General features: G+C 51.5%; 8 protein-coding genes across 8 annotated transcripts, besides 7 other annotated features; 2 read left to right on the forward strand and 6 right to left on the reverse strand.

Annotated features, from left to right (window-relative positions):
* Positions 1 to 1,710: 1,710 nt before the first annotated feature.
* Positions 1,711 to 2,965, reverse strand: ACLA_039570 (fructose-bisphosphate aldolase FBA1; the record flags this gene model as incomplete). Its single annotated transcript, XM_001271167.1, has 4 exons — positions 1,711 to 2,271; positions 2,330 to 2,632; positions 2,698 to 2,808; positions 2,858 to 2,965. The coding sequence occupies 4 exons, from the start codon at positions 2,963 to 2,965 to the stop codon at positions 1,711 to 1,713; spliced, it is 1,083 nt and encodes a 360-aa protein (XP_001271168.1).
* A 453-nt stretch (positions 2,966 to 3,418) lies between these two features.
* Positions 3,419 to 3,474: a microsatellite.
* Positions 3,426 to 3,478: a microsatellite.
* A 567-nt stretch (positions 3,479 to 4,045) lies between these two features.
* Positions 4,046 to 4,069: a microsatellite.
* A 329-nt stretch (positions 4,070 to 4,398) lies between these two features.
* On the reverse strand, positions 4,399 to 6,318 carry ACLA_039580 (putative ubiquitin C-terminal hydrolase; the record flags this gene model as incomplete). Its single annotated transcript, XM_001271168.1, has 1 exon — positions 4,399 to 6,318. The coding sequence occupies one exon, from the start codon at positions 6,316 to 6,318 to the stop codon at positions 4,399 to 4,401; it is 1,920 nt and encodes a 639-aa protein (XP_001271169.1).
* Positions 6,319 to 6,838: 520 nt separating this feature from the next.
* Positions 6,839 to 6,867: a microsatellite.
* Positions 6,839 to 6,872: a microsatellite.
* Positions 6,873 to 7,768: 896 nt separating this feature from the next.
* lys1 (saccharopine dehydrogenase (NAD+, L-lysine-forming)) lies at positions 7,769 to 9,405 on the reverse strand (the record flags this gene model as incomplete). The annotated part of the gene is made up of 8 exons (XM_001271169.1): positions 7,769 to 8,054; positions 8,125 to 8,272; positions 8,328 to 8,424; positions 8,478 to 8,653; positions 8,708 to 8,734; positions 8,798 to 9,038; positions 9,156 to 9,262; positions 9,345 to 9,405. The coding sequence occupies 8 exons, from the start codon at positions 9,403 to 9,405 to the stop codon at positions 7,769 to 7,771; spliced, it is 1,143 nt and encodes a 380-aa protein (XP_001271170.1).
* A 620-nt stretch (positions 9,406 to 10,025) lies between these two features.
* ACLA_039600 (uncharacterized protein) lies at positions 10,026 to 10,725 on the reverse strand (the record flags this gene model as incomplete). The annotated part of the gene is made up of 2 exons (XM_001271170.1): positions 10,026 to 10,564; positions 10,674 to 10,725. 2 exons carry the CDS (start codon positions 10,723 to 10,725, stop codon positions 10,026 to 10,028), a joined length of 591 nt encoding a protein of 196 aa, XP_001271171.1.
* Positions 10,726 to 11,419: 694 nt separating this feature from the next.
* Positions 11,420 to 12,661, reverse strand: ACLA_039610 (uncharacterized protein; the record flags this gene model as incomplete). Its single annotated transcript, XM_001271171.1, has 1 exon — positions 11,420 to 12,661. One exon carries the CDS (start codon positions 12,659 to 12,661, stop codon positions 11,420 to 11,422), a length of 1,242 nt encoding a protein of 413 aa, XP_001271172.1.
* Positions 12,662 to 12,942: 281 nt separating this feature from the next.
* Positions 12,943 to 12,967: a microsatellite.
* Positions 12,968 to 14,264: 1,297 nt separating this feature from the next.
* Positions 14,265 to 14,292: a microsatellite.
* A 474-nt stretch (positions 14,293 to 14,766) lies between these two features.
* On the forward strand, positions 14,767 to 17,577 carry ACLA_039620 (putative RNAPII degradation factor Def1; the record flags this gene model as incomplete). The annotated part of the gene is made up of 2 exons (XM_001271172.1): positions 14,767 to 15,061; positions 15,146 to 17,577. 2 exons carry the CDS (start codon positions 14,767 to 14,769, stop codon positions 17,575 to 17,577), a joined length of 2,727 nt encoding a protein of 908 aa, XP_001271173.1.
* Positions 17,578 to 18,672: 1,095 nt separating this feature from the next.
* Positions 18,673 to 20,152, reverse strand: ACLA_039630 (OSBP family protein; the record flags this gene model as incomplete). Its single annotated transcript, XM_001271173.1, has 4 exons — positions 18,673 to 19,470; positions 19,537 to 19,591; positions 19,651 to 19,976; positions 20,081 to 20,152. The coding sequence occupies 4 exons, from the start codon at positions 20,150 to 20,152 to the stop codon at positions 18,673 to 18,675; spliced, it is 1,251 nt and encodes a 416-aa protein (XP_001271174.1).
* A 2,603-nt stretch (positions 20,153 to 22,755) lies between these two features.
* Positions 22,756 to 24,452, forward strand: ACLA_039640 (putative MFS transporter; the record flags this gene model as incomplete). Its single annotated transcript, XM_001271174.1, has 3 exons — positions 22,756 to 23,172; positions 23,262 to 23,495; positions 23,556 to 24,452. 3 exons carry the CDS (start codon positions 22,756 to 22,758, stop codon positions 24,450 to 24,452), a joined length of 1,548 nt encoding a protein of 515 aa, XP_001271175.1.
* Positions 24,453 to 24,535: the final 83 nt, after the last annotated feature.

Raw genomic sequence — 24,535 nt, forward strand, 5'->3', positions numbered from 1 at the left:
AATGGGGGTAGGAACTTAGAGATGCATAGCATGAAAAAGAGATGAGAAAAAATGGGAAACGTGAAGGACAGGAAGAATATGACGATGGAATGAAGGCGGAGGGATAGAACGCAAGACAGCAACAAGCAGACTCCACGAAGCGAGTTTCGGTGGAGGCGGGTCTAGAGTCTAGACAGGGAAATCCTCTTCTCTTGTTCTGTTAGGCTGTTCTGACAGTCTGCGTCTGAGATTTATTTCTATCACTTTGATTTGGAGCAACTAGAGCACTAGACTAATGGGATATGGCGGATGAACCATTGGAAAACAGCATGTCTGCTGATACAATACACCTTGTATACTCGGTCCTCTCGTCTACGGCCTACCTCTCTCTACACAGTAAGTGCCCTCTAAGTACAAGCGTGGCGATCATCAACTGACCTACTTACGGTCCCCTGATGACCCCAAATATTGACTGTGCGTGAATCTCGTTGTTCCTTGGTAAACTGCTCTCGGTAACAGGTACAGTCTATTAAAAACGCTCAGTCTACCACTGGAACTCATCCATCTCTACCATACTCCGTAGGTTCTTTTCTACCATCTGTCAACGTCTCCCAATTTCCACAATACTGTCATTGAAATGAAAATGCAACCTAGCAAAACAAAAGCTGAATTAAAACACAGGCAGCCCCACCGGTTAAGTCTTCATCTGATTCTGATTGGGACATTGCTAAAGAAATCTATTTTCGCCCGCGAATCACCGTTTGCCACTGGGTTTGAATCTGGAACATTTTGCAGCTTAGTCAGGTGTGTGGCCACTCGTAGGGCGGGGTTTGAGACAGAAGCTCCACTCTCAGGCTTACATAGTCGGAGATAGGACGTAGGTAATGCAGATTTCATTGCAGCTGGATTGATCGGACACCTGAGGCAACTGAGAGATATGGACAATGGACACGGTTAATCTGTCTAGTGTCTACTCTCATAGCACGAGCCAGCTACCTAACATCCACTCTGTAACCATCAAAGAAGCATAGACCACAGTTTTCTCCGAGCAGACATACAATACATGGATATTCCAGACTCCTAAATAATAACCACACCTTACCACTGATGATCTCGGATGACGGATCAGATCTAAAGGATAAAAATAGCACCGCCCTAGTCGCACTATCAACGGCAATCATCAACTATCGCCAAACTATGTACTGTGTAGTAGTTAGTCGGTCCTAGAGTCGGCTTGTCCGTGCCATGGCACTGGCAGTGGCAGGGCCTATGTCATTGTCCTGTCTTGCATTCGCTCGGTCGACTCCGAGATTAGTGGAAATGTCGATCTTTGCTGGTAAGATAGTGGTTGCTGCTGAGTTCGCTCAGGGTGTAAGTTGATTCTGTCTACTGACTTGACAGTCTATCTACGGAGTACATCGCAGCTGAAAGCCACATTGATAAGCACGCACGCATGAATATTGGAGATTATTGAGATAAGCTTGCAGACAGAGAGACCAAACAAACCATGATTGAGGCGGGGATAAGGAGACTACCAGGAAACTCCTATGAATACCACCACAACAAACTGGTCAAGCTATCCAGGAAGAACATACTATCACGCTGAATCATTCATATTCTCATTTTATGTACTGGTATCTGACTCATGATATCTTGATGATAGATAAAGACATCTCCGATGTCCGGAGAAATTAAAGAGGTTAATAGAACAACAATCCAAAGTCAAGACCCTTACAGCTGACCAGCAGTGTTGAAGTCCTCCAGAGCAACCTGCACACGCTTGCTCATGGTCTTCTCACCCTCACGAACCCACACGCGGGGGTCGAAGTACTTCTTGTTGGGCTTGTCCTCACCGTCGGGGTTGCCGACAGGGGTCATCAGGTAGTCCTTCTTGTTGAGCATGTAGTCACGGATACCGGTCATGTAGGCGAACTGCATGTCGGTATCGAGGTTGACCTTGACGACACCGTAGCTGATGGCCTCCTTGTATTCCTCCTTGGTGGAACCGGAGCCACCGTGGAAGACGAAGAAGACGGGCTTGTCCTCCTTGGAGCTGGTCTGCTCCTTGACGTAGGCCTGGTGCTTCTTGAGGAGCTCGGGGTGCAGACGGACGTTGCCGGGCTTGTAGACACCGTGCACATTACCGAAACCAGCGGCAATGGAGAAGTAGGGGCTGATGGGGGAAAGGGCCCGCTCGATGGCCAGGATGTCCTCGGGCTGGGTGTACAGGGAGTTGTTGTCAACATCCTCGTTGTTGACACCGTCCTCCTCACCACCGGTGATACCGATTTCCTACACTCAATCCGTTAGCAAACGATACTCATTCACTTGGGAGGGGCACGGGGCGCACCATCTCGAGCCACTGCTTCATGGGGGCAGCACGCTTCAGGTACTTGGCGGTGGTCTCAATGTTGTAGTCGACGGGCTCCTCAGACAGATCGATCATGTGGCTGGAGAAGAGAGGCTCGCCGTGGGCCTTGAAGTAGCGCTCGTCCTCATCGAGCAGACCATCGAGCCAAGGAAGGAGCTTCTTGGCGCAGTGGTCGGTGTGGAGGACGACGGGGATGCCGTAGGCGGGGGCAATGCTACGGATGTAGTGAGCAGCGGCGATACCACCGGCGATGGAAGCATTCTGGCCGTCGTTGCTGACGCCCTGTCATTTCCAAAGTTAACTCGGGGTTTCTTCTCGACAGTTGCAGAGCCTATGGGCGTTCATACCTTTCCGGCGAAGTAGGCAGCACCACCCTGGGACAGCTGGAGAATGATGGGGCAGTTCTGGTCGCGAGCAGCCTCGAGACAGGCGACGACGACGGAAGAAGAGGTGACGTTCTATAGCCTGATTAGTATCTTCTCATCTCATCTCCATCGGTTCACTTACGATGGCAGGAATGGCAAAGCCCTTCTCCTTAGCGTACTGGAAGAGGTGGAGGACGTCATCACCGACGATGACACCGGTCTTGCGGGAGAGCTTCTCGAGGACACCCATTGTGACTGTTGTGATATGTGTTGGAGCTGACGAGCTGGTTTTGACTGAGAGGTATGTGGAAAGAGAAAGAGTAGACCTGTGGAAGACGGGGAGGAGATAAGTAATTAAGTCTCACCCGAAACGACAGAAACTTTTCTAGTAGTAGTTCCTTTTGCTTTACCGGACGACGAATACGGAGGCCGGAATTGAAGACTTAAATAACAGTCGAGCAGCAGGGGAGGGGCATCGAGCCACACTAATGGAGGGGCAGCAGTGTAGGAGGTGGGATGGCTTGAAGAACTCACCGGGTGGTGGGGAACTGATGTAGTCAGTATGATTTCACTGAACCGATTCAGGGAGAAGAAGCTGATCAGAAAGAGAGGGAGAGGGGAGGAAGAGGGATGATATAACGTACAGTTTTTTTTTTAGTTTTTTTTTTTTCAGTTGTTGGACCAACTTGGTGGATGGAGCTATTCTGTCCCTCTCTCTCTCTCCCTCTCTCTCTTTTCTCAGTCTCTCTCTCTCTCTCTACTCTATCTTCGTGACTGGTGGGGTAAATGCCTAACTAATTGTGGCCTGGAATTTATGACGCGGTTTGGCCTCAGGCTGACTTGGCTGGTCCCGAAAATCCCCGCGTCTATCACATGACATCATCGCCGGCGTCACCAGTTGTGTTTCCATGGGCCCGAAGAGAGAGCTCTCTCGGGGTGCTGCCACCAGCTAACTACCGGGTAGTCGAGCTCACACCATTCTGCCGCATTGGAAGCTATCTACGTGGTGTGGTCAATCATGCGGTGGGGAGATCCAGGAGAAAGGACAGATCAGATCATTTCATTTCATATCCATTACTGATGTCGGATCTCAAGAAACTCACGGCTGGTGCTAACTAGTTAGCTGCGGTTCATCTCTCTCGGCTCTTGCTAAAAGATTGATCCATCTCTCCGTGTTTCTTTCGTGACTATCGACAACCATCGGGCAATGTAGCGGGGAAACTTCTCCCATTGCCGCTGTTTACCGTTCCAGTCCTTTCCTTCGCTTTCTGTTGCTCATGGAGCCTAGGTAGAGTTTGGTTCTGTTTCTAGATCGGCTTCAGCGATACGCGGGGAGAGGGGGAGAGGGGGAGAGGAAACCGTTGCAGTGACACATATAATACAGAATCAGGCTTGGTATGATTCGTTGCGATTGAAATATCTAGTCTAGATCGTCTTATCGTTTGAGGGGGGTGTCTGTGCCAAGATTGCTCTCAGGGACTCTGTTCGCGTGCTCAACTGACTCTCTGGTGCAACTGAAAAAAACATCTGTACAGGGATACTCGGTCCCTCTATCTCAGCGCATATGTCCAACCCCTGGCTGTATGTATGGCGGCCCAAGATGGCACGACTGCTCTATGTGCATTGCATCCAACATCTCAACAAACAACTCTATAGGTCAAGTGCCCAAGATCCCACTGATCTTTATTTTTCCATCTCATAGAACAGGAGATACACTTCCTTCTGCATGCCCAGCACGTCCGAAGTTTTGCATTCCTTGATCTTCTCGTCCGAGATGCGCCACCAGCGATCATTCGTCTTCTTGCGGCGACGGAGCCGCGAGCTCGACAGCGTAGACGCTTCCATCGAGGTCTTTAGGGTGCTTCGCTCACTCACGAAGGAGGGTCGCGGCGCCGACTTGCTCCAGTTCCCGCTGTCGCTGGCCGGGCTCTGGGATTCAGACCCCGGCGGGGACAGGGTCTGCTTCGAGCTGGACGATTTGCTGCGAAGACTCTGGAAGGAACGACGCGAGCTGGATGTGCCCGGTCGAGCAGAGGGGGGAGAAGGCGGGTTTAGTTGTTGCGATGAATCCTTGGTGGAGGGCGATCGAGAAAGTACGGGGGAGGAGATCGACGTGCCCGAGAGGGATGGGGAGGAGGTCGAGGTCGAGATACTGATCGGCGATAGTTCGGTCTCGGACGTGCCGCGGGCAGTAAGCCGCGGACTCGGCGCGGTCGAGGGATTGACACTGGTCACCCTACTCTGTGCGTAGGAGCTGAAAACATCCGGCGTGGCGAACGGTGGGTAGAGGTGATTGCGCCGGAACGACTCGTAGTGGCCGCTGTTGTGGCTACCCTTATGACACACAATGGCCAGCAGCTTGAACCACTGCTGGTTCAGGATACCACCCAGGGGAAGGCGCTCAGGAAAGGACACCTTGGCGGCGTTTTTCGTAGAGCTGCTGCGATCGAAGATTGACCGCGAGAGATGGATCGCGATGAGTTTGGGAAAAACCGTGATGCGCATGTGGCGTGCAATCTTCCGCTTGGGTGCGAGCTCGGCCGGAGGTAGCTCAACTCCTTCGGGCAGGATTTCAGGGTCCGTAGCAATGGCATGCTGAATCTGCTGGATTTCTTTCTCCAAGCGCCCGCGCTCCTGAGTCGAGCGAGACTTGCTCAGGTCCACCATCTTGACCTCCAAGGCATGTTGCAGGCGGCATCGGTCGCATCGGAAATCATCAATGTACTCCGTCTTCAGCAGGCCGTCAAAGCAGGAGCTGAGCGTGGTCGAACTCTTCTGGGGGACTTGCAGCGTCAGGTTCACAAAGGACGTCTGATTCGGTCTGTACTGGTAATGACAGAACTGGCATTCGATTTGCGACTCCAGCTGGCCTTCAAAGGGAAAGCCGGGTTCATTGTCCAGTTCCTTCAACTTAGTATCAATAATTGCCGGCAGGCCATTCTCCGATCCATCGTCGATGCGCACTTCGACCTCCGCGGCCGGGTTCTCCTGCACCGAGTCCTCACTACCCGAGACAGCAGGCGCCTCGACGTCGAGGAGACCCTGAGCACGCTGCCGCGCCTTTAATCCGGCATGGTACTCATCGCACAGCCGCTCCGCCACGATCTGCAGAAACTCCTGCGCGTCCTGCTGGTTGCGGCTGATGCGGCTCCGGAACGCATACTCGAGCGCCTGGATGAACGCCTGATTGGTGATCGTCTTCTTGTAGATAGGCCGCTCGTTCAACCGATCCAGCATCTCCTTCAGCGCCCGAGTGATGGTCCCCTGCTGCAGCCCCACGAGCCGGTCCGGCCGCATCCCGCGCGGCATGTCGCTCGCCTCCGGCAGCGCATTGTAGATCTCCGGCCCGTCCAGCTCGCGCCGGTGCAATTCCCGGATCAGGTAGACGCGTAGATCGCCGAGTCCCGCGAGCGCCTGAAGCACCGAGTTGATGAAGCAGTCGTTAGCCGGGTTTGAAAGCCCCACGATGCTTTTCTTGCGGTTGCTGTCGTTCGACTCGTCGCCGTCAATGGTGTAGTTCGGTCCGAAGACGTAGAAGAGCGCCACGGCGGCGAGAGATGCGCCGGCCGCATAGGCGGCGATGGTGGTCGACTTCTCCTGCATGAAGGGTCTGTCGTTGCAAGAGGATGGTTTCCGGCCTGTAGAATGTATGGGGAAGGTAGAGTCTGTCTCAGTACACGGACGTTGACACGGTCATTTGCTCCATTTGCCGGTCCGGAGGGAGGGGAGATTGCGGAGGTTTGATGGGTGACTGCGAGGCGAGTCGTCCGAAAAGGTCAATGCCGGGCCCTCCGATGAGATGCAAATCGGGTAATCCTTCTTGATGTCTGCTATGTTCAAGTAGTCTGTTCTGAGGCTGAAATCAGCAGGGTGATGACCCTCGCTGGGCGGCGGCGGCGGCGGCTATATGGGCGGATAATTGTTTGTCAGACAACTTTTTTTCCCCATAAGTTTTGGCGTTGCACCCGAGGATGTTGAAACTGTGGAGAGGAAATTATGCTGGGGAACACGGAGTAGATAAATATAAGCAAGATAAGAAAAGAGGATCACTCCTTCATCCTCGTAACTTCGTAAGGACGCTTGTTCCGAGGATCGTTCTTCCACTTAATTATGGAAATCAAGAATAGAAAGATAGATAGATAGATAGATAGATCGATCGACTGAAGATAACTCATGTATCACCTGTGTAGTTTTGTACCGTAGACTCCTATCCAGGCAACAGAAAATACCTAGCCTATGCACCGATACAGCAATCTGATAGCTCTGTTGCAGTCCTCACTCCTCGGTCTTCAGTTCTTCACTGCTCAGTAATCATCTATTATTACTACTCAGTAGTCAGTACTCACGCTTCATGTCAAGCAACTCGCAATATAAAACACCTGAAACCCCCACACAGCGATCCCGATTCTTCACTCTCGATGAACTCTCGAGTCTCGGCCTAGAAAAAGTATGCAAAGTGCAAACTCTGCTAGCCCCAGCGATCGTGGAACCAGTATGAGTCTCGCATGAGTCTATGAGATCATCCAGGTGTGCTGGACTGCTGGACTGCTGGAATTATTTTTGATCCACTTCTCGATCTGCGGGACTATGCTGGCGGTAATTCAGAGGAAATAGATGATCATCCTCAATAGAAGCTGATAGATCGTAAATAAGCCTCGTAGCAAAGACACTTGAGAAAATAGATGGAAAATGATCAGGACGACAACCGCTGCTGTAATTCTTTATGTATACTTGCTGCATCCAAGTGGCATGATCTGAGACATCGTCCTGGGACAAAAGTCCCAATGAAGCGAAATCCTTCGACAACATCTCGCATATGTATACAGATATTTGGAAGATGGTTTCAACAGCAGCACCATTTACGCACTTAGTTACCTGCACTATCGAACGAGAGACTCCACCTTGATAGGACTTTTGGTTGTATCTCTATTGATCATCCTTTCTAACTATTTCATCAAGCGGTATATGCAAATATAGAATCATTCTCTTTTCCCCCAGGGGTCATTGCAGGGGGTTTTTCCGAGATCGCCAGGACAGGCGTACTTGGAGTAAATTATGCGCGCATCGACTCGGGCAACGTAGCGACCTTCTCGTTAAACAGATCCTCCGCCTGCTTCCAGACGCGAGCGTTCTTTCTGTCCTTGAGCTGCAGCAGGCTAGGCAGCAGCGCTTCGCTGAACATCTCGGAGCTCTCACGGGGCAAGAGAGAGGGGAGATGATCAATGCTGATCACGCTCAGAGGGGGACCCTGGGCGCCGGCGGACAGGGTCACTGGCACCGTGGGCTTATCAAAGGTGGTGGTGATCGAGTAGACGGGGATAGGGTTGTGGGGGTTGGTTCTATATAGCCAAAAGGACGGATTAGCGGGATGGAATTCTTCGAAGGCCAAGGAGACAATGAAGAACGTACGTGTCAGCGCTCACGTCGCAAATGACAGACAAGCGGCGGTTAGGAGTAGAGAGGGTCTCGGCGTTGACGAAAGGAGGGATCTTGGCGGAGAGGTAGATGCAGTTGACGAAGATATCAACGTCCTCAACGATCTCACGGAAGGGTCCACCTAAGCCATTAAGTTAGCACAGGAGTGACCGTAAGTGAAGGAACGAGAATCCCACCCTTCTTGGTCTCTTCAATATCCCACTGGATGATATCAGACTCGGGAATGCCAACATCCTTGGCCAGCTGCACAGCACCCTTGCCGCAACGGCCAAGCTACATTCAAATCAGTACGACGGGTTAGCTTGATGTGATGGAAGGACACTCACAGCTCCAATGACAAGCACCTTGGGCGACTTTCCAGACTGCTTCTTGCCAACCTCCAGCGACTCCTTCACGGACGCGATCAGAAGATCTTGGTTCTCATAGGGTGTCTCGCCGGGCAGAGGCTCGCCCTCGGGGTGTGTCAATTGCCAGGCCCAGTTCTTGACGGCCAGAGCAGAGCCTATGCATAATTTGTGAGTGTTCGGTCACGATGGGATTGAATGGATTGAATCACCTGCATAACCAGCAGAGTATCCGAAAGCTGTAGAAAAAAAAATGTCAGTCACTACACTAAATCTTCCAGTTGTGAAACCGCAGCTCTTACCAGCTACCCTGCGACCAACATCATCTGTGAGGAACTCCAAGTCCAAGAGGGTGCCGCCTCCACGGGGCCACCGGCTAAGAACCTTCTCCCAGCCACCTTGTTCCTTGTAGCAGTGTGCGAAAGAGATGTGGACGTGCTCGAGGGGGAAGTCATCTTCGGGAAGCTCCTTGAGACCCAGGACGTAAGCGTCCTTGGGGGCATCCTTGACCCATGAGCCTTCCTCAACCAGGGGAGCGCCGATCTATATAATAGAAGTGTGAGAGAAAATTCGAAATGAACGACAATAAAATCGCAGTATTCACCTTCGTGAACTCATCGTCTGCCAAGTGTCAACCCCGATCAGCAATTGTTACCATACAAGGTAGGAGAGTATGTTATCCTCACCATCAAAGATGCGTTGTGTGGAACGCTCGACAGTAACGTCGTAGCCGGCATCCATAAGAGCCTTGCATGTGGTAGGAGTCACTACAAATGTCAGATTAGCTCGCAATTCACGTAGAGACGCCAATTGACCGACGGTCATTGCTCATAGACAGGGACGACTCACAGGCAGACCGCGCTTCAGCGGGCTTGGTCTCAGCGCGCAGCCAAATCTTGTTGCTCGACATGATTCAGGATATCAATTGGTAACTTCCGTGCAAACAATGTATGATTCAAAAAGAAATAAAAAAAAAGAAGAGATCAGGTCCGGTAAAACTAAATTTAAACCGATAATATCTGGACCTGCGACACAGACGAACTAGATGACTCCTCCCCTCCACTGATGGCGGGGGAGAAAACGTCGTTGTTCCGTTCCGTGGTTGTGACTCAGCGACTGCTCCAAGCCCGATCGGCCGATGTCGGATGAAATATGATATGGCCTATGGAGAATATCTATTATGACATGCAGCGTGTTTCCTGCGCTTTGGCGATCACCGCATCATCAATGAGATGTGTAGACTAGAGAGCTCCATAATGATCATTGCCACTCGGCTTATTACTATTCAGCATTACATAGAAAGTCAGAGGCTGGAACAACATGCGACATAAACTGCTTCGGTGTCGCATCGGTTTAGTCTGAATATATATGGGCACCTAAGCTTGTTGAATGAAATCCTTCGAGAGATGGCATCGCATTTAAATTCATCGAATTGAATAGTCGCCCACTGTACATTTACATAAGATTATCCATGACAGACCAGTAGGTCGTTAACCTAAGCAACAACCAAGAGCCCCAAGAGTCTGAAGGTCAAGATGCAGCCTTGGTCCGGCTACGGGTCCGACTGCCAATTCCATCGGTAGGAAACGCCTTCTTCGCAGCCTCCTTGACCTTCTTCGAACGCTTTGTCTTCTTCTCTCTGTTTGCGCCATTCAAGGCTCCATCCTCGACAACTGCAGGAGTGGGTTCGTCTTTTACGTGACCATTGGTGCCCTTCTTGCCAGCAGTCTTCAGCTTCTTGGATGTGGGTTCCTTGGTCTCGTCAGCGACAGCGATGGGATCGGCACCGTTGGCATCGGCTACAGTCCAATCATGTCCTCGTTTGTCGCCTGCGTTTAGCTCGTCTAGGGTCTTAGTATCGGCTTCAGCTAATGCAGAAGCTTGCTCTACAGGAGCAGAGTTCTCAGTAGACCTGGTTTCATCCGTTGAGAGTAAGGGGTTTCCATCGGCCTGGGACTGCTTGGGTTGTGGTTGCGCATCCTGCGATGGATGATGATCGCTGTTGGTCGACGGTGCAGTGCCCTTCGACATATTCCCGTTCACTTTAGCTTCGATTGTGTTTGCAGTATCTGAGGACCTAGTTGTCAGTATGTGTGTTGCGAATTGGATTCGTGAGTGGGCTGCACAATGCATGTTGACGTGGAGGTGTGATAGGAGTGCCTCGGGCCTTCGACATACCTTGCTTGGAAGGAGAGCTGTCTACAGTGCCAATAGTGTCTTCAGTAGCCATGATGATAAACCAAAATGCTTGCTTATATGCGCGTCGAATCGTAGGGGAAGAGAAGAGAAAATGATGCGTGAGAAACGCACGACTTGATTCTCGCTATGGTTGAAGTATCTATAATACAAAGACCTTTCACAGGGCTGAGTGGCTGATGGAAAAAGGTCACAAAGATGATGAAATGTCAAAGAAAGGTCAGAGCAGGTTGCCTGTGTGACGTTGACAAAAGCACAAAAAGCGCTAACCAAATTGACAGGATCGTGCAATATCCCTCAATTTGCATTGAACCTGCTAGTCGGATGCTTATCTAGACTGTGGAACATAATACCCATTATTTCCGGGCCTCAGCTTGAAGGGTCTGGTCTGCAGGGCCAGCATAAGCCCTGACTGCGGCACCCCTGAGCTGTCTTTGGTGATAGAGTAAGCACGCCAAGAAGAGGAGAACAGTGTCATTTAGTGCGGCCGAGTGGAGCACAAGGAATTGCGGAGTGAGAGTGAGACGGAGTGACGGACGATGTCTCGCCGTGACTGAGAATCGAGACTGGCCAGGAGTATTCCCGCAGCCCATGACGACATCGAAAGATGCCGAGGGAGGAAAATTGCGATTGACTGGCAGGATGAGTCAAGAACCCCAATTGACTACGTGTGTGAAAGATAGCTCTGTGTGCGTGTGTATGTTTATGGGACGCTTCCACATGAGTTCTCAGGTCCAGGCCAGTCCCGATCGGTTGAGAATGATCTCTTCCTCTGCCGAACATGCATCTGTCTGTTCGGCAGTATTTTCTGCAATATTGTCCTGAATGAATCTCGCCAGGTAGGAGGCCTCTTGAAACCTCTCCTGATCAATCAAGAGGCGCAGGGCATCACAACCAAATCGCAAAAAGTTTTCTCGTTTGGACTTAGACCATGATTCAATCCACGCTGGAGAGACGCTTTCTGTAAACTGTAGAAGGGGTCCAGCGTCGGGTCGGGTTGGATGGTAGAGATGCACAGAGCCCAGCAGTATCGATCTCTTGGATGTAGACTCAATAATCCGTATATATTCGTCATACAATTCGGGAGAGATCTGCTGATTCTGAGACCGATCGCCCTGCACGATGGAATGGCACAAATGACCGGCCCCAGGGAGCAAGAAAGATTTCTTAAACTGACCGGAGAGTTGATCACCGGCTGCTGTTGGCAATTTGCTGGCCTCCACAAAGTACCGCATGGACGAAACTACTCCGCCCCCGTATTTGGTCTCTGCCTTCAGAAGATCGACTAGGAGATGGATGGCCATCTGCTGAGCGAGGGCTTGCGTGATGCGACCGTCCCGACCCCCAATATCCTGATTCAGCACCATTTTCAGCCACACCATCGCCGTCTCCATTAGTCCCTCAGCGGCCATGAACTTCAGGGCAGTCGGAGATACCACTCGCGACGATAGGAGCATTTTTCTTGAATCTGAGTCGGATGCGAACCACCAGCTGATGATCTTGGAACCGGCCTTGCACTGTTTCATCGCTTCAACCACCCCATCGCCTGTGTGCGCAGTGGCGAGCACATATTGAGCCTTTAGACAGTTGAACAGAGCCGACTGAGTAACAGAACCTGCGGCCACTAGTTCATCGAAGACTGTCATGGGCTCAGTCGCCAGTCTCTGTTCCGCCGGGCTCCCAAGCAGAGCAATGTCGTTGAGAGCAGCGGACTTTGAAGGAACTACCCGGAAAAGAGGATTGTCCAAAATGGACCTCAGATGTTTATCGGTCGCATGGACAGAGGATGCGGGATTGTCGCTATTTCCGTCCTTATTCGTGGTGGAGGAGGAAGGGTATTCATGGTCGAGCTGACGACGGAAAGAGGACGTAAGGGCGTTGAGTAATTGCTGGGACTCTCTTGGTGTACGGGGAAGCGGTTGATGGATATTTGCAAAAGGTCTGAATCTGAGCAGCGATGCCTTTTTCATGATGTTAGATAGCTTTGATGAATGATTGAGTGAACAGTAAGAGTCGTTATGATAGCATTCATAGGCAGGTTAGTGATGTACTGACAATCCCCTCTCTGCCCAGCGGACATCCGCATCACATGATGACCTCAAATAAGCCCTTTTTGAACGGATTATTCTTCATAAATAATTTAGTAGTGCCTGAACTACATCATCATACCTGCCTATCTATCAACGCCTCATACGACGAACTACCACATTCATGACTTGCGCCTGCTACTACTTGTCACCTACTGCTATGTCTACTACTACTCCTACTACTACTACATCATCACCGACTTATAACGATGCCTACTACTACGCCTGCTCCCGAAGCTTCCAAACAGCAGACGGTAGGTTCAAACCTGGTCATAGAACCAATCCTTTCTACTGAGCCTCGGCTTAAGAGCATAATGTCGATAGTCTAAAAAGCCACTGCCGCTATGTTGAGCATCGTAGTGGGCACTTTGGCTGAGTTGTCAAGGGAGAGCATTCGACCCTTTGATTTTCTTGGATCGTACACTAGAAGACGTTCACCAGAAAGCAACATATAGTTACCACAAGGAACAGTAGGAGTGCCGCATGAAATATCCGGTAATGCCTAGAGCAACTGGGACCTTTTGTACACTCTTCGGGTCCGCCTTTTGATCAAGGTCGAAGTGCGCACGAGGAATGGGGGCCTGGCGCGGGTGAACGCGGGGATATGCTCAAGAAATGAGATAAAGAGACACGAGATGAACCTATGCCTATCTATTCCATTGTGCAAACGAAACAAGAGAGAGTCATTTGCAACCTTGGCTGCCATGAGGTTCGCAGTGATGGAACAGCTACTAATGACAGCCAACCGCACCCTTCCCTATTTCCGCCAAACAACGAGAAGAAGGCCGTCTCGTTACAGTAGGATTCGGAGGTGCGAGTTAGGTGTGCTCGATGATCCGGCATTGATATTCAAGTGCTTCTCAGAGAGCAGCTTTCTACTGCTTAGATCGCCAGCCACCACTTCAAGCACTTCCTTGCTTCCTCACTCCCTGCTAGGAGGACCCTTCGAACAACTTGCTACTCAACGAAGGAGCTTTGAACAAATGAATCGTAGTCAGAAGGAACTAGAAGGTTTGGTATGCTGATCTGAGAATAAGGTCTACCAACAAAAACCGGAGGTCGTTACTCAGATATCTCGATGGGACAGACGGGGGGGATCACATGAGAGAAATGGGGGCGGTGAGTTCGCTCAGCGAATGAGATGATGGTTGTATGATCCTCAACTCAATGAACGCCGCACACAGTCAGTATACAGGTATTTAGACAGGAAGGATAGATACTGTACAGGAGAAGACTAAGGTTGGGATGTCTGTCTACGGTGGTAATTAAGAGAGACTGAGGGATGCTGTATAGATAGGTGAATCAGTGTACTGCTTCCTTCTCCCAAGTATCTTCAAGTCACCTAGCCATAGCAGAGCTTCTTCCCATAGTAAAGTCGCCTCGCTAAACGGGGGTCCAGCCTAACGCGACTCAGCCAGAAAGTCGCCTCTCAATTCTTCTCTAAGAGAGTCAGTCATCTGAACTCGCTCTCCCTTCAAACTTGGCAAAACTAAAGCAAACCAAACCAAACCAAAATTGAACCTTCAAAGTTAGTCTGTTCCCTTCCAATTGATCTGCTCCCAGTTTGTTAGTAGTTAGTTTGTCCTTGGTTAATCCTCGCTCTCACACTCTCTTCCTCTTCCTTTTTCCTCCCCTTCCCTCAACTCTCCACAGTCCTATAGTTCTTTTCTTTTTCCTTTCTAATCATTTTTTTTTCTCTTCCAGCTCTCCTCCAGCTTTGTCTGATTGCTCCTCCCTTTTTCTCCCGCCTTGATTCCTCAAGCTTGGCGGTCCTTGTGCCTTAGTGGTTTCGGTGCTGTCCTCTCTCGCTGAGGTTGCAGCTGTGATCATTTCCACTACCACTACCTCTTTTTTCACCCGCTACTCTCTTCTCGGTCAGCCACACACACCTGGTCATCCTCCGACTCTCGTGGGCATCCCTTCGATCCTCTTTATTACCATTTAATCTCTCCGTTTCCCCGGAGATTCATCAAATATTACCAGAAGATATGTCTGAAGTTCAGTCACGGTCTTCCGCCTCTCGAGGCAGGGTATCTACTCGTGGTGGCCGAGGTGGTTATAGCTCCAGAGGTGGTCGAGTAGGCAGCAGATCTACCAAGGCAGACACCCCAGACCAGATTACATTTGAAGATGAAGGAGAGATCGGTCAGATGAAGAAGAAATATTCCAGCACCTTGCCCATGCTGCAGGAATTGTTCCCTGACTGGACCGATGAGGATCTTGTCTTTGCTTTGGAAGATGCGGATGGTGTGCTTGAGGATGCCATTGAGCGCATTACTGAAGGTATAACCTCATCATTTTGTGCTCCACGTCTGATTCTGGCTTCGTTGAATTTCAAGCGCTGACATACTCTGTGCTCTTGTTTAGGCAATGTCTCGCAATGGGGTGAGGTGAAGAAGAAGACGACCGACCGGACTCGCTCCAAGCCTAAGGAGGTACAGAGCACCCCGACCGAGACGAACGCCAGCTCTGTTCGAGGAGGCCGTGGACGCGGCGGATTTGAGGGTCGCGGTCGCGCCCGTGGAGATCGTGGTCGTGGTGGTCGTGGTGGCCGGGCCGCAGCCGCAGTTCACACCAACGGGGCTCGCGCCGAGAAGCCCGTTGTCACTGCCACCGTGGACGTTGTAGAGACGACAATCATCTCTGACAAGAATGAGAAGCCTATCGAAGCCGAAACGACCACAGTCGATGCCGGCACGGCCGCGACCCCGAAGGCCAGCGTGATGCCCGAAGGGACCAAGAAAGGCTGGGCCAGTCTGTTCGCGAAGCCGGCGCCACCTCCACAGAAGAAGCCAGCCGTCGCACCTGTTCCTGCTCCTACCCCTGCCTCTGCCCCTGCCCCTGCTCCTGTTTCCGCACCTGTGGAAGAACAGCAGCCAAGCGTGGAGCCAGCAGCCGAGCAGAAGGCGCCTGAGCCCGAACCCGAACCGACTACAGCAGTTGCTCCTGCTCCTGCCCCCGTCCCCATTCCCGCTGCCGCTACCGCCCCTGCTCCAGTCCCGATCCCCGTCCCTGTCCCTATCCCCGTGGAGAAAGGTCCCGAACCTGTCATTCCCAAGCAGCTTGCCGAAGCTGTACCCGTTACTCCTTCTACGACCAGTATCACACCCGCCAAGGATGATTTGACCAAGACTAACCTTGAGCAAATTCCCGATGTCTCGCCTCCTCCTCCCACCGCCACTGCTGCCAGCACCGTGGGCAGTGCCCTTGATGCCAACAGTCTGGCGGCTGCCGCCACCCCCGTTCGTCAGTCTGCTACTACCTACCCTTCCAGTGTTTTCAAGTCTGGCGCTCGGGCCCCTGGTTCCCAGCGCCGCGTGATGGAGCAGCAAGAGGCTGTTGTCATGCCTGGAAACCATGCTGTTGACCGTGCCGCTGTGCAGTTCGGTAGCATGGGATTGAATGGCGATGATGCCGACATTGATGAAAACAGAGAAGATGCCGAAACTCGCGCTCAGCCTCCTCAACATTCTCCCGTCGCTCCTCGTGCCTCGTTGCCTCCTTCTACTCATGCCCAGGCGTCCGCTGAGACCCCTACCGTCTCTCGCCCCGCTCCTGGACTGCCCCCTGTCCCTCAAGTCTCCGCTGCCGACTCTACTTTTACCGACTTTGCCCGCTACAGCGACGCTCAGAAGTCTTATGACCCCTTTGCTCAGCAGGTCTCCCAACCTCAGCCCCAAGTTCCGGAGCCATTCGCCAACCAAGCTCCCGTCCAGCCAACTGTTACCTCCGGCAGCGAGTACTCGCCATTCTACGCCGTTGACCAGCGTCTTCCCTACAACTACTATGGCACCTATGGCCAGTCTCAGGATGCCTCCGTTGCTCAGAGAGCTGCGGCTGGATTCGGTGTTTCTGGCGCCGAAGTGCAGCCGCAAGTTCCCACCTCTCAACCTCCTGGCCGCTACGGTCATGTCGATGCCCCAAGCAGCGGTCACAACACCCCGAACCCCACCCTTCCTGCCGCTACCCAGACCCCCACCGCCCAGCACATGCCCGGTCAGGGCGCCGCTCATGCCTACGGATATGGATATCCCTACTACTCCAACCCCCACTACGCTTCGTACATGAGTCAAATGACTCAGCACCAGTACGGCCGGAACCGCCCCATGTACGACGATGCGCGCCGGTATGACGACCACTACATGCCCCCCAGCAATCAGTACGGATATGGCAACCAATACGGCCCATATGGCGGTAAGGGTGGTATGTATGGCCAGCCTCACGGATTCTCCTACGATCACTCCTCCTCTCCCGCCACCGCAGGCGGCTTCAACCAATCCGTTCCTGGTCGTGATTCTGTCTATGGCCGTACCGGATCCACGCAGCCCTCCGAGACTCAACAGACCACAGCCGGTAGCAATGCCTTCGGCGCCGGCATGTCGGATGTCTTTGGTCGCTCGCAGGCTGGTTTTGGCCAGAATCAGCCCATGTCTCAACAGCCACCTGTGACTTCGGAGGAGACCAAGAGCTTTGACACTCCCAAGGCTGCTGGACCCAGCCCCTCTCTTGCACAAGCCAACCGCCCTGGCTCGGCCACGAACAGTGTCCCTGGACAGCCTCAGGCGCAGACTGGCCTTCCCCCTCTTCAAGGCCAGCAGGGACAGCAGGGATTCGGTGGTTATCCCCACCTGAACCACCAGTATGGAAGCGGTCTGGGTGGTTTGGGCGGCCACCAGGCCGGTGCCACAGGCCAGACTCACCACCAGGCTTCCGGTTATGGTAACTACGGAGGCGCAGGTTTCGCTAACTACTACGGAAACACTGGACGCGGTGGCTGGGGCGGCAACTACGGCCACTAAAGGATCATGGCGTTACATGAATTTTTCTCCGGCTGGCGGAACGTTTGTTGACATATTATCTTTTTTTTTTGCTATTTGCTACAATCTCTGTTTCCTTTCCCTCCACTTCTACCAGGGCGGTATGCCTGGGTCCAAAAACCCCCTATATTCCACTGTTGTGTTCTGTCACTTTTTTTTCTCTTTCCTCTGCCATCTTCCAATGTGTAATCTCTACTCTCGGAGAGGGGAGCTTGGATAGCTCCCTTTCAGGACTCGATTTGATACGCAGGGATATGCTCATGATACTGTACTCAATTGAAAAAAATGCGAGGCATTGTTTCCTTTTCTTTTTTTCTTTTTCCCTTTTCTCTTATGTTTTTTTCCACATGTTTCACGGTTCATGACTCTTACCACCTTGCTTTTCTGTGTTTCTGCTTCCCCGCAAAGCATGATTGACCGCATCACATCCATCATTTCCGATTGCCTTGTCTCTATAGGCTTGTATCATCTGTGATGAAGGAAGGGGAGGAGAAAAAAAGCGGGCCTCTGCCGAATTTCTTCTTGCGCTTGCTCGGATCTTGTTTTTGCATACTCGGCTTTCCTGTACTGTACTAATTATCCGGTGTCAACTGGGGATTTACATTGCCTTTTCGGACTGGATTGGGACAAAGGAACGGGACCGGACGGGACGGGAGGGGGGTTTCTGGTGGAAAAAAATTTCTGAATTGAAATGACATGATTTGGGATGGCGTTGTGAGATTGGGATTTTTTTTGGTCTTTGAGACGAGTGTAGACTGTGCAGTGCGTAGGTGTCCATGTATACTGTGGTGTTGATGTATGCAGATGAAAAAGAAATAGTGGTATTTATGATTTACCCTTACTCCTAATTCCTCGCAGAAACGACCACGGCGACGTAACTTCTATATACACGAAACAAAATCTCTCAAGGGACGGACGAAATGTGGTCAGAAACGAACATATAGGGCCCCTTCCTCCCTCCACTTGGGGCAACCCGCAACCCCTAATCTCTATACTTGCAAATGTGTCACCGTTGGCGTGGGTATCCAACAGACCCCGGCAATTGTCTATTATGTGGACGACGGTGTTGTTATTTTTCTACTCAGTCACACCCAGACCCTCACCACCACTCTGGTGATACGGCGGCGCCGCACCGACAGCGCGCTCCTTGTCGAACCGCCAGACACCGCCGGTCTTGTCGCTCTCGAGCGAGGTCAGGCCGACCATGCGGACGAGGCGTTGGAAGTCCTCGTCGCCGGTCTCGTCAACGCGCTTGAAGAAGCGGCGCTCCCAGTCACGGCCCTCGGCCTTCTCGACCTTGCGGAGCTCGCGCTGCGCGTTCTCGATCTTCGACTTGGCGACGGAGGTGGCGTCCATGTCGCCGCGCTCGATGGCCGCGGCGACGTCGCGCCAGGCGCGTCGGCTCTCCCATAGATCCTGCGCCTCCAGCGGCGCGACCGTCAGCGGGCTCGTCGTCGTCTCCTTAGCAACGAAGCGGTCGACTTCCTTGTGCGTGCGGGCGTTCTTGATGACGAAGGTGTCCGACCATTGGCCCTCGGCGGTATACAGGGGCCTTTTTTCGCCGTCCTTCTCGTGGTACAGCACCGCGGTGAAGGTGTTCTTCTTGCCGCTCAGCCAGCCCTTGCCCGAGTAATTGATCTTGGCGATGTAGCCGGTGCTGCTGGCAATCATGGTCGATCGCTCCAGTTCCATGAATGGGGTGCCGTAGATGAGGGACTCGACGTGCAACGCAGGCAGGGTGATCAGGTAGCGCTCTTTCTGGGCCGGGTCGTTCTTGTCCGCCGACGGTGGGGTGAGGGTCAGTAGAGCATGGCCGATCTGCTTGATCTGGATGGTGTTGGAGAAGGAAGCCTTCTGGGCATTGTATCCTTGCAGCTAGCACGGTTTACCGTCAGTTCCTGGTCTCTCAGCGAGGAAAAAGAAGGGGATACTGAAACTCACCTCGACACCGTGCTTCTCGTTGGTGATCGCATAGGCAGTGGCAGGGGGATGATGGCTACAAACCGTCAGCCGTGGGGGGAGCCCGAACCAAACGAGGGAAATTATACGACTTACCTGACTTGCTCACTGATCAGGGTAGTCTCGCCGGCTTCAGGGTCATTCTCCCACTTGCCGAGGAAGAGCTCACCCAGGAAGGGGTTCAAGGGCTTCTTTTCACTGCCCAGCTTCTCGCTGCGAGAGCAGTACTGCTGACGAAGTGTGCTCAGGAACCATTTCAGAACAGCCACCGCTCGCTTCTCCGGATCAGCCTCTCTGGCCGCAGCCACAAACAGGCTTGGGTGTTCGGCCCAGTAGGCAGAGTATTCCGTCAGGGATGTCCCCGAGAGGATGAAGGGGGGAGCGGTCAATGAGGAAAGGTCACCGTTGAAAGAAGCGATCGACTGATAAAAAAAAAAAAAAGAAAACAATCAGATTAGTCTATTTGTTCTTTTTGTTCTTCTTTTTTTCACAATATCTGAAGACAACAACGACTGCACACACTCACCTTCAAAAAGCTCGACCAGGAGCCTTTGCTCGCAGCGGGAATCGCGGACTGTGGATCCTTACTGGAGCTCATTTTTTGTTTGTGACGGAAATGAATCTTGGACAACAAAGCCACGTAGGTTGTTCTATGATAGAATGATGGAAGAGAAAAGGACAATAAGAATAAGTGGGGATGGGAGATATGATAGAAAGATAGATTAAGGGGAGATACGATACTATTCTCCTGGGAGTTTCTAACAGCCTAACTCGTAGTTAGATAGATGGAGGCTGGTTTCAACCGTTGCTGCGACGTCATTCGAACAGGAAGATTCGCTGCCCCGCATCCCCAAAAATACTCATTCCAACACAGCCTCATCGTCGCTCCAGCATCACTATCACCTTCACCATCGATTATCACGAAGAGATTAATTAATGGGCATGCTTGATTCGGGCGTAGCATCCCTCAGCAACTCCTGGATTCGGTCGTCCGCGATGCTGGGTTTTTCTTCGCCACTGCAGTGATCTCAGTGGAGAGTTTGCTGCGGCATACTTGCTTGCTCTCTACGGCAGCATCCCTTGCTGGGGATGGCTATCATTCGGGATTGACGATCATTCCAGTAAAGATGGACAGCCATTGATGGAGGTTCGATGGTTGAAGAAAGAGGTTACTTCTCCCATGGATTTTCTATCTGATCTGTGCTTCTTCAAATGAACGAAGAGAATAATCAGAGATGATATGTATCTTATCAGATGACTTGGCAGTCTTTCTGGTCCAACAAAGAGATTAATTCATCGAGTGGCTATCTAGCACAGGATTCTCATCCTCGAATGCACAGAGCTATGTGCTTGGACTACGGTGTACTCCTGAGACATCCTAGGTTTTCACAGCGTTAAAACATGAGGATGTTCGCTACATACTCTCTTGTCACTCCTCAGAAGAGACCAGGCACCAGACATTGTGCCCAAAACCCCCCATGGCTTTCTTGAAAGGGATTATGCGTGTTTGACTCAGAATCCTCTCATTAGTCTTCTGTACAAAAGCACAGTAACACCTTGGGTTGATCAGGTGACGGAAACGGAAAGCCGCTTTTGTATGGAGCCTTGAATTGCGACATCATCTTGCCTGTCAAGCATCAACAGTCTACCAGGACCTTTAACCCCATCATCATCCATGGCGAGCTGGACATCTATTGATATCATAACATCATGATCGACCTGAAATATCATCGAAATAAGATGAGGAAATCCCATATGCTTCATACCTATATGCCCATGCAGGAAAGGCAGCCAAGGGACGCCATCGATATTTATAGATAAGTAAATTATCCTGAAGCAGTAATTATGTATCATTAGGGGTCGGTAAATTACCTCACTTAACAAGCTGACCCTTTCAAAGTGGTATTAACGCGTATTAATGCGTATTAATGCCCCGATCAGGCAGGAAGCAGGTGCCAGTGCCTTGTTCAGGTCATCTTTCTTCGATTCGCCTTTCTCTTTCTTACCTGCAGCATATTCTCCTTCATCTCACAGCGAAGATGTTGTTCTAAAAATGCCATGCCAGATCCTAAGGAAACCACCGAGTGGCAGGCAACCTGGACAAAGGCACTTGTTTCGGTCCTTTCAATCGATCAGTTTTGCATATGCAGCCCCGGGCCCCTGGTGTCGATCCAACATCCCCCTGCAAGGGTGATCGTCGAGAATCATTATGTAACGGAGGCTCGGAAAACCCGACTTGCTGCATAAAGAGAGATGTGAGAATTGTTGTCATCAAAACAGACCATACCCCTGTTTCTTCCAGTTCCAGGTTGCTCAATTTTGTCCTTCCGCCCATCCGAGGTTTCTCTAACCACGAGATTGGCAACGGGTGGCTCCGTACGCCGCGCAGGCGCCATCCCGTTTAGTGGCTTCGCCCCTCAACTATAAGCGTTGTGTTACAGTGTGCTATTCAAATTGCAGACTATGAGTTTGAGATGATGCGTCCCTTGGGGGATCGCCCATTGTGCGATGCTTCAGGGCTGCCGTTGGTTGTTCGTCAACCCCCGTTGCCCTGCGTTGTCGATCATGTTTCCACATCTAGGCCAAGCTATAGGAAATCGGGTCCTCTCCCGAAGCATATAGCGGCCCATCAATGTATCCACCGTTTGGGAGAATCATTGGGCTTCTAATCGCCTGGACTGGGTTCTGTGGGTCGAGGTATATACACATGAGAGAGAAACAATGTGTTGTGATTCCAAATCGAGCTCTTGAAGACCTGAATGTTCAGCTCCATCAGGGATTCAGCCATTGCGTGCTTCGTTGCATGGGATGATAGTCCCAGAAATGGGACTGCTCACTTCGTGACGCGCAATACCATATGCTGGGGGGCTTGACAAATGTCCGATCAGTGCCAGGAGATGCAAATTGCGTTAGGCGGGCTGGACAGATAAGTCTGTGTACCATCGTTGGGCACTTCTTTCTCCTCTCCTTTTATGTTATATTCAAGCGCGTCTGCCATTGCAACTTCTGGATACTCATTCGCTTCTTTCTTTCTGACAACCACACGCTCTTTTTATGTCTGGACGTCTTTGAGTCACTCGTTCACGGAGACTTGAATACACTCGTTTGGTCACTCGGGAAGGTCGTCTTGCTCATTCCTACCTTAATCAATGTCAAAAAATGCTTGAAAATAAGTGGTTACAACCTAGGGATACTACCAACATGTCTGACACATGCTCTATGGGGTCATCTACAACACAGCTGCCTGTGAAGGAGTTTGATAGTTCAAGCCCTTCCTATGGTCAACCACCTGACTCACCCAAGACGCTTGTTCAGGTACAAAGCCATCCAACACACCATGACGGGTCACTAGACTCAGATCAATTTGAAGAGGCCGATGCAGAACAGTATCTGCGGTTCTCCCCGGCTCGGAAAATAGGCATCGTGGCTATTCTATCGTTTTGTGCTTTTCTGACCCCTATTGCTTCGACTGCCATTTTGACCGCAGTACCTGAGCTTGCAAAGACATTTGACACAACAGGGGATATCATCAATGCCAGCAACGCACTATATTTAGCGTTCATGGGAGTGTCTTCCTTATTCTGGGGCCCCCTGAGTCAAATCTGGGGTCGTCGTCCTGTAAGTACAATGCAACACGGTAGATGCTGTTAATATGTCCCTGGATTCCTTCGGGTTCAAGCACATCTTCTGACGAACCTTTTCAACAGATTTTCATCGCCAGTGGCGTGTTATTCTGTATTTTCACAGCTGCCACTGCCTTGTCTCCAAACCTTCCTGCTTATTTTGTGTTTCGTATTCTCGCCGCTCTCCAAGGCACGTCTTTTCTTGTCGTCGGAAGTTCTGCGATTGGGGATATCTATGAACCACGAACTCGAGCTTCAGCACTGAGCTGGTTGCTATCGGGAAGCTTGACCGGACCTGCTCTTGGTCCTTTCCTCGGGGTACGTCTGACTTATGTTTGGTATTCCAAGCATGTTGCCCATCGCTGACTTACATTGCAGGGTATTGTGGTTACGTTCAGGCCATGGAGAATAATCTTGTGGCTCTTGACCGCACTGACTGGGTTTGCTGTCATACTGCTCGCCCTTTTCTTTCCAGAGACCATCCCCCATAAGACTAATGGCGGGCTTGCTGGCCATGGTCTCCCGAAACAGACCAAGATGCTATGGCAGCGTATCTCACCAGTTCGCGTGTTCGTACTCACTTTCTCCTATCCGAACATATTCATCGCTGGCCTAGCTGCTGGGGCTTTGGTCTGGAATCAATACGCTCTTTTGACTCCAATCCGATATGTTCTGAACCCTCGCTTCCACCTGACGAGCCCGATCCAGGCTGGACTATTTTACCTCGCTCCAGGCTGCGGATATCTAGCAGGGACTTTTGTCGGCGGCCGCTGGACTGATTACACCGTGAAAAAATACATCGATAAGCGCAACGGCCTTCGCATACCTGAAGATCGGCTGAGATCCTGTATAATCTACATCTGTATCGTTACACCGGGCTGTCTCCTTGTCTACGGTTGGACGCTTGACCAGGAGGTTGGTGGGATTCCAGCCCCTGTGATAGCGATGTTCCTGCAGGGCGTAGCCCAACTCTTCTGCTTTCCCAGTCTGAACACTTATTGTCTCGACGTTATGCAGTCGCAGGGTCGCAGTGCAGAGGTTGTTGCGGGCAACTATGTCTTCCGGTACGTGTTCGCGGCACTTGGAACCGGTGTTGTGCTACCAGCTATCAATGCGCTCGGGGTTGGATGGTTCAATACCATTTCTGCGCTGTTTCTGGTGTTTTCTGGCGTTATGGTGTGGTTGGCGGCTGTTTATGGGCCTCGCTGGCGGGAAGCTGTTGATTTGAAATATGCTCGGAAAGCTGCAGAGAAGAAGCAGGCTCAACTGCCGTGAGCCGTACGCTTCATCGGCGGCAGAATCATGTATTGTAGATATGGGCGGCCATAAAAGTTATATATAGAGGAAGTAGGGTTGGC

Source organism: Aspergillus clavatus, genomic scaffold (genome assembly GCF_000002715.2).
Source record: "Aspergillus clavatus NRRL 1 1099423829802 genomic scaffold, whole genome shotgun sequence".
Classification (NCBI taxonomy): Eukaryota; Fungi; Ascomycota; class Eurotiomycetes; order Eurotiales; family Aspergillaceae; genus Aspergillus; species Aspergillus clavatus.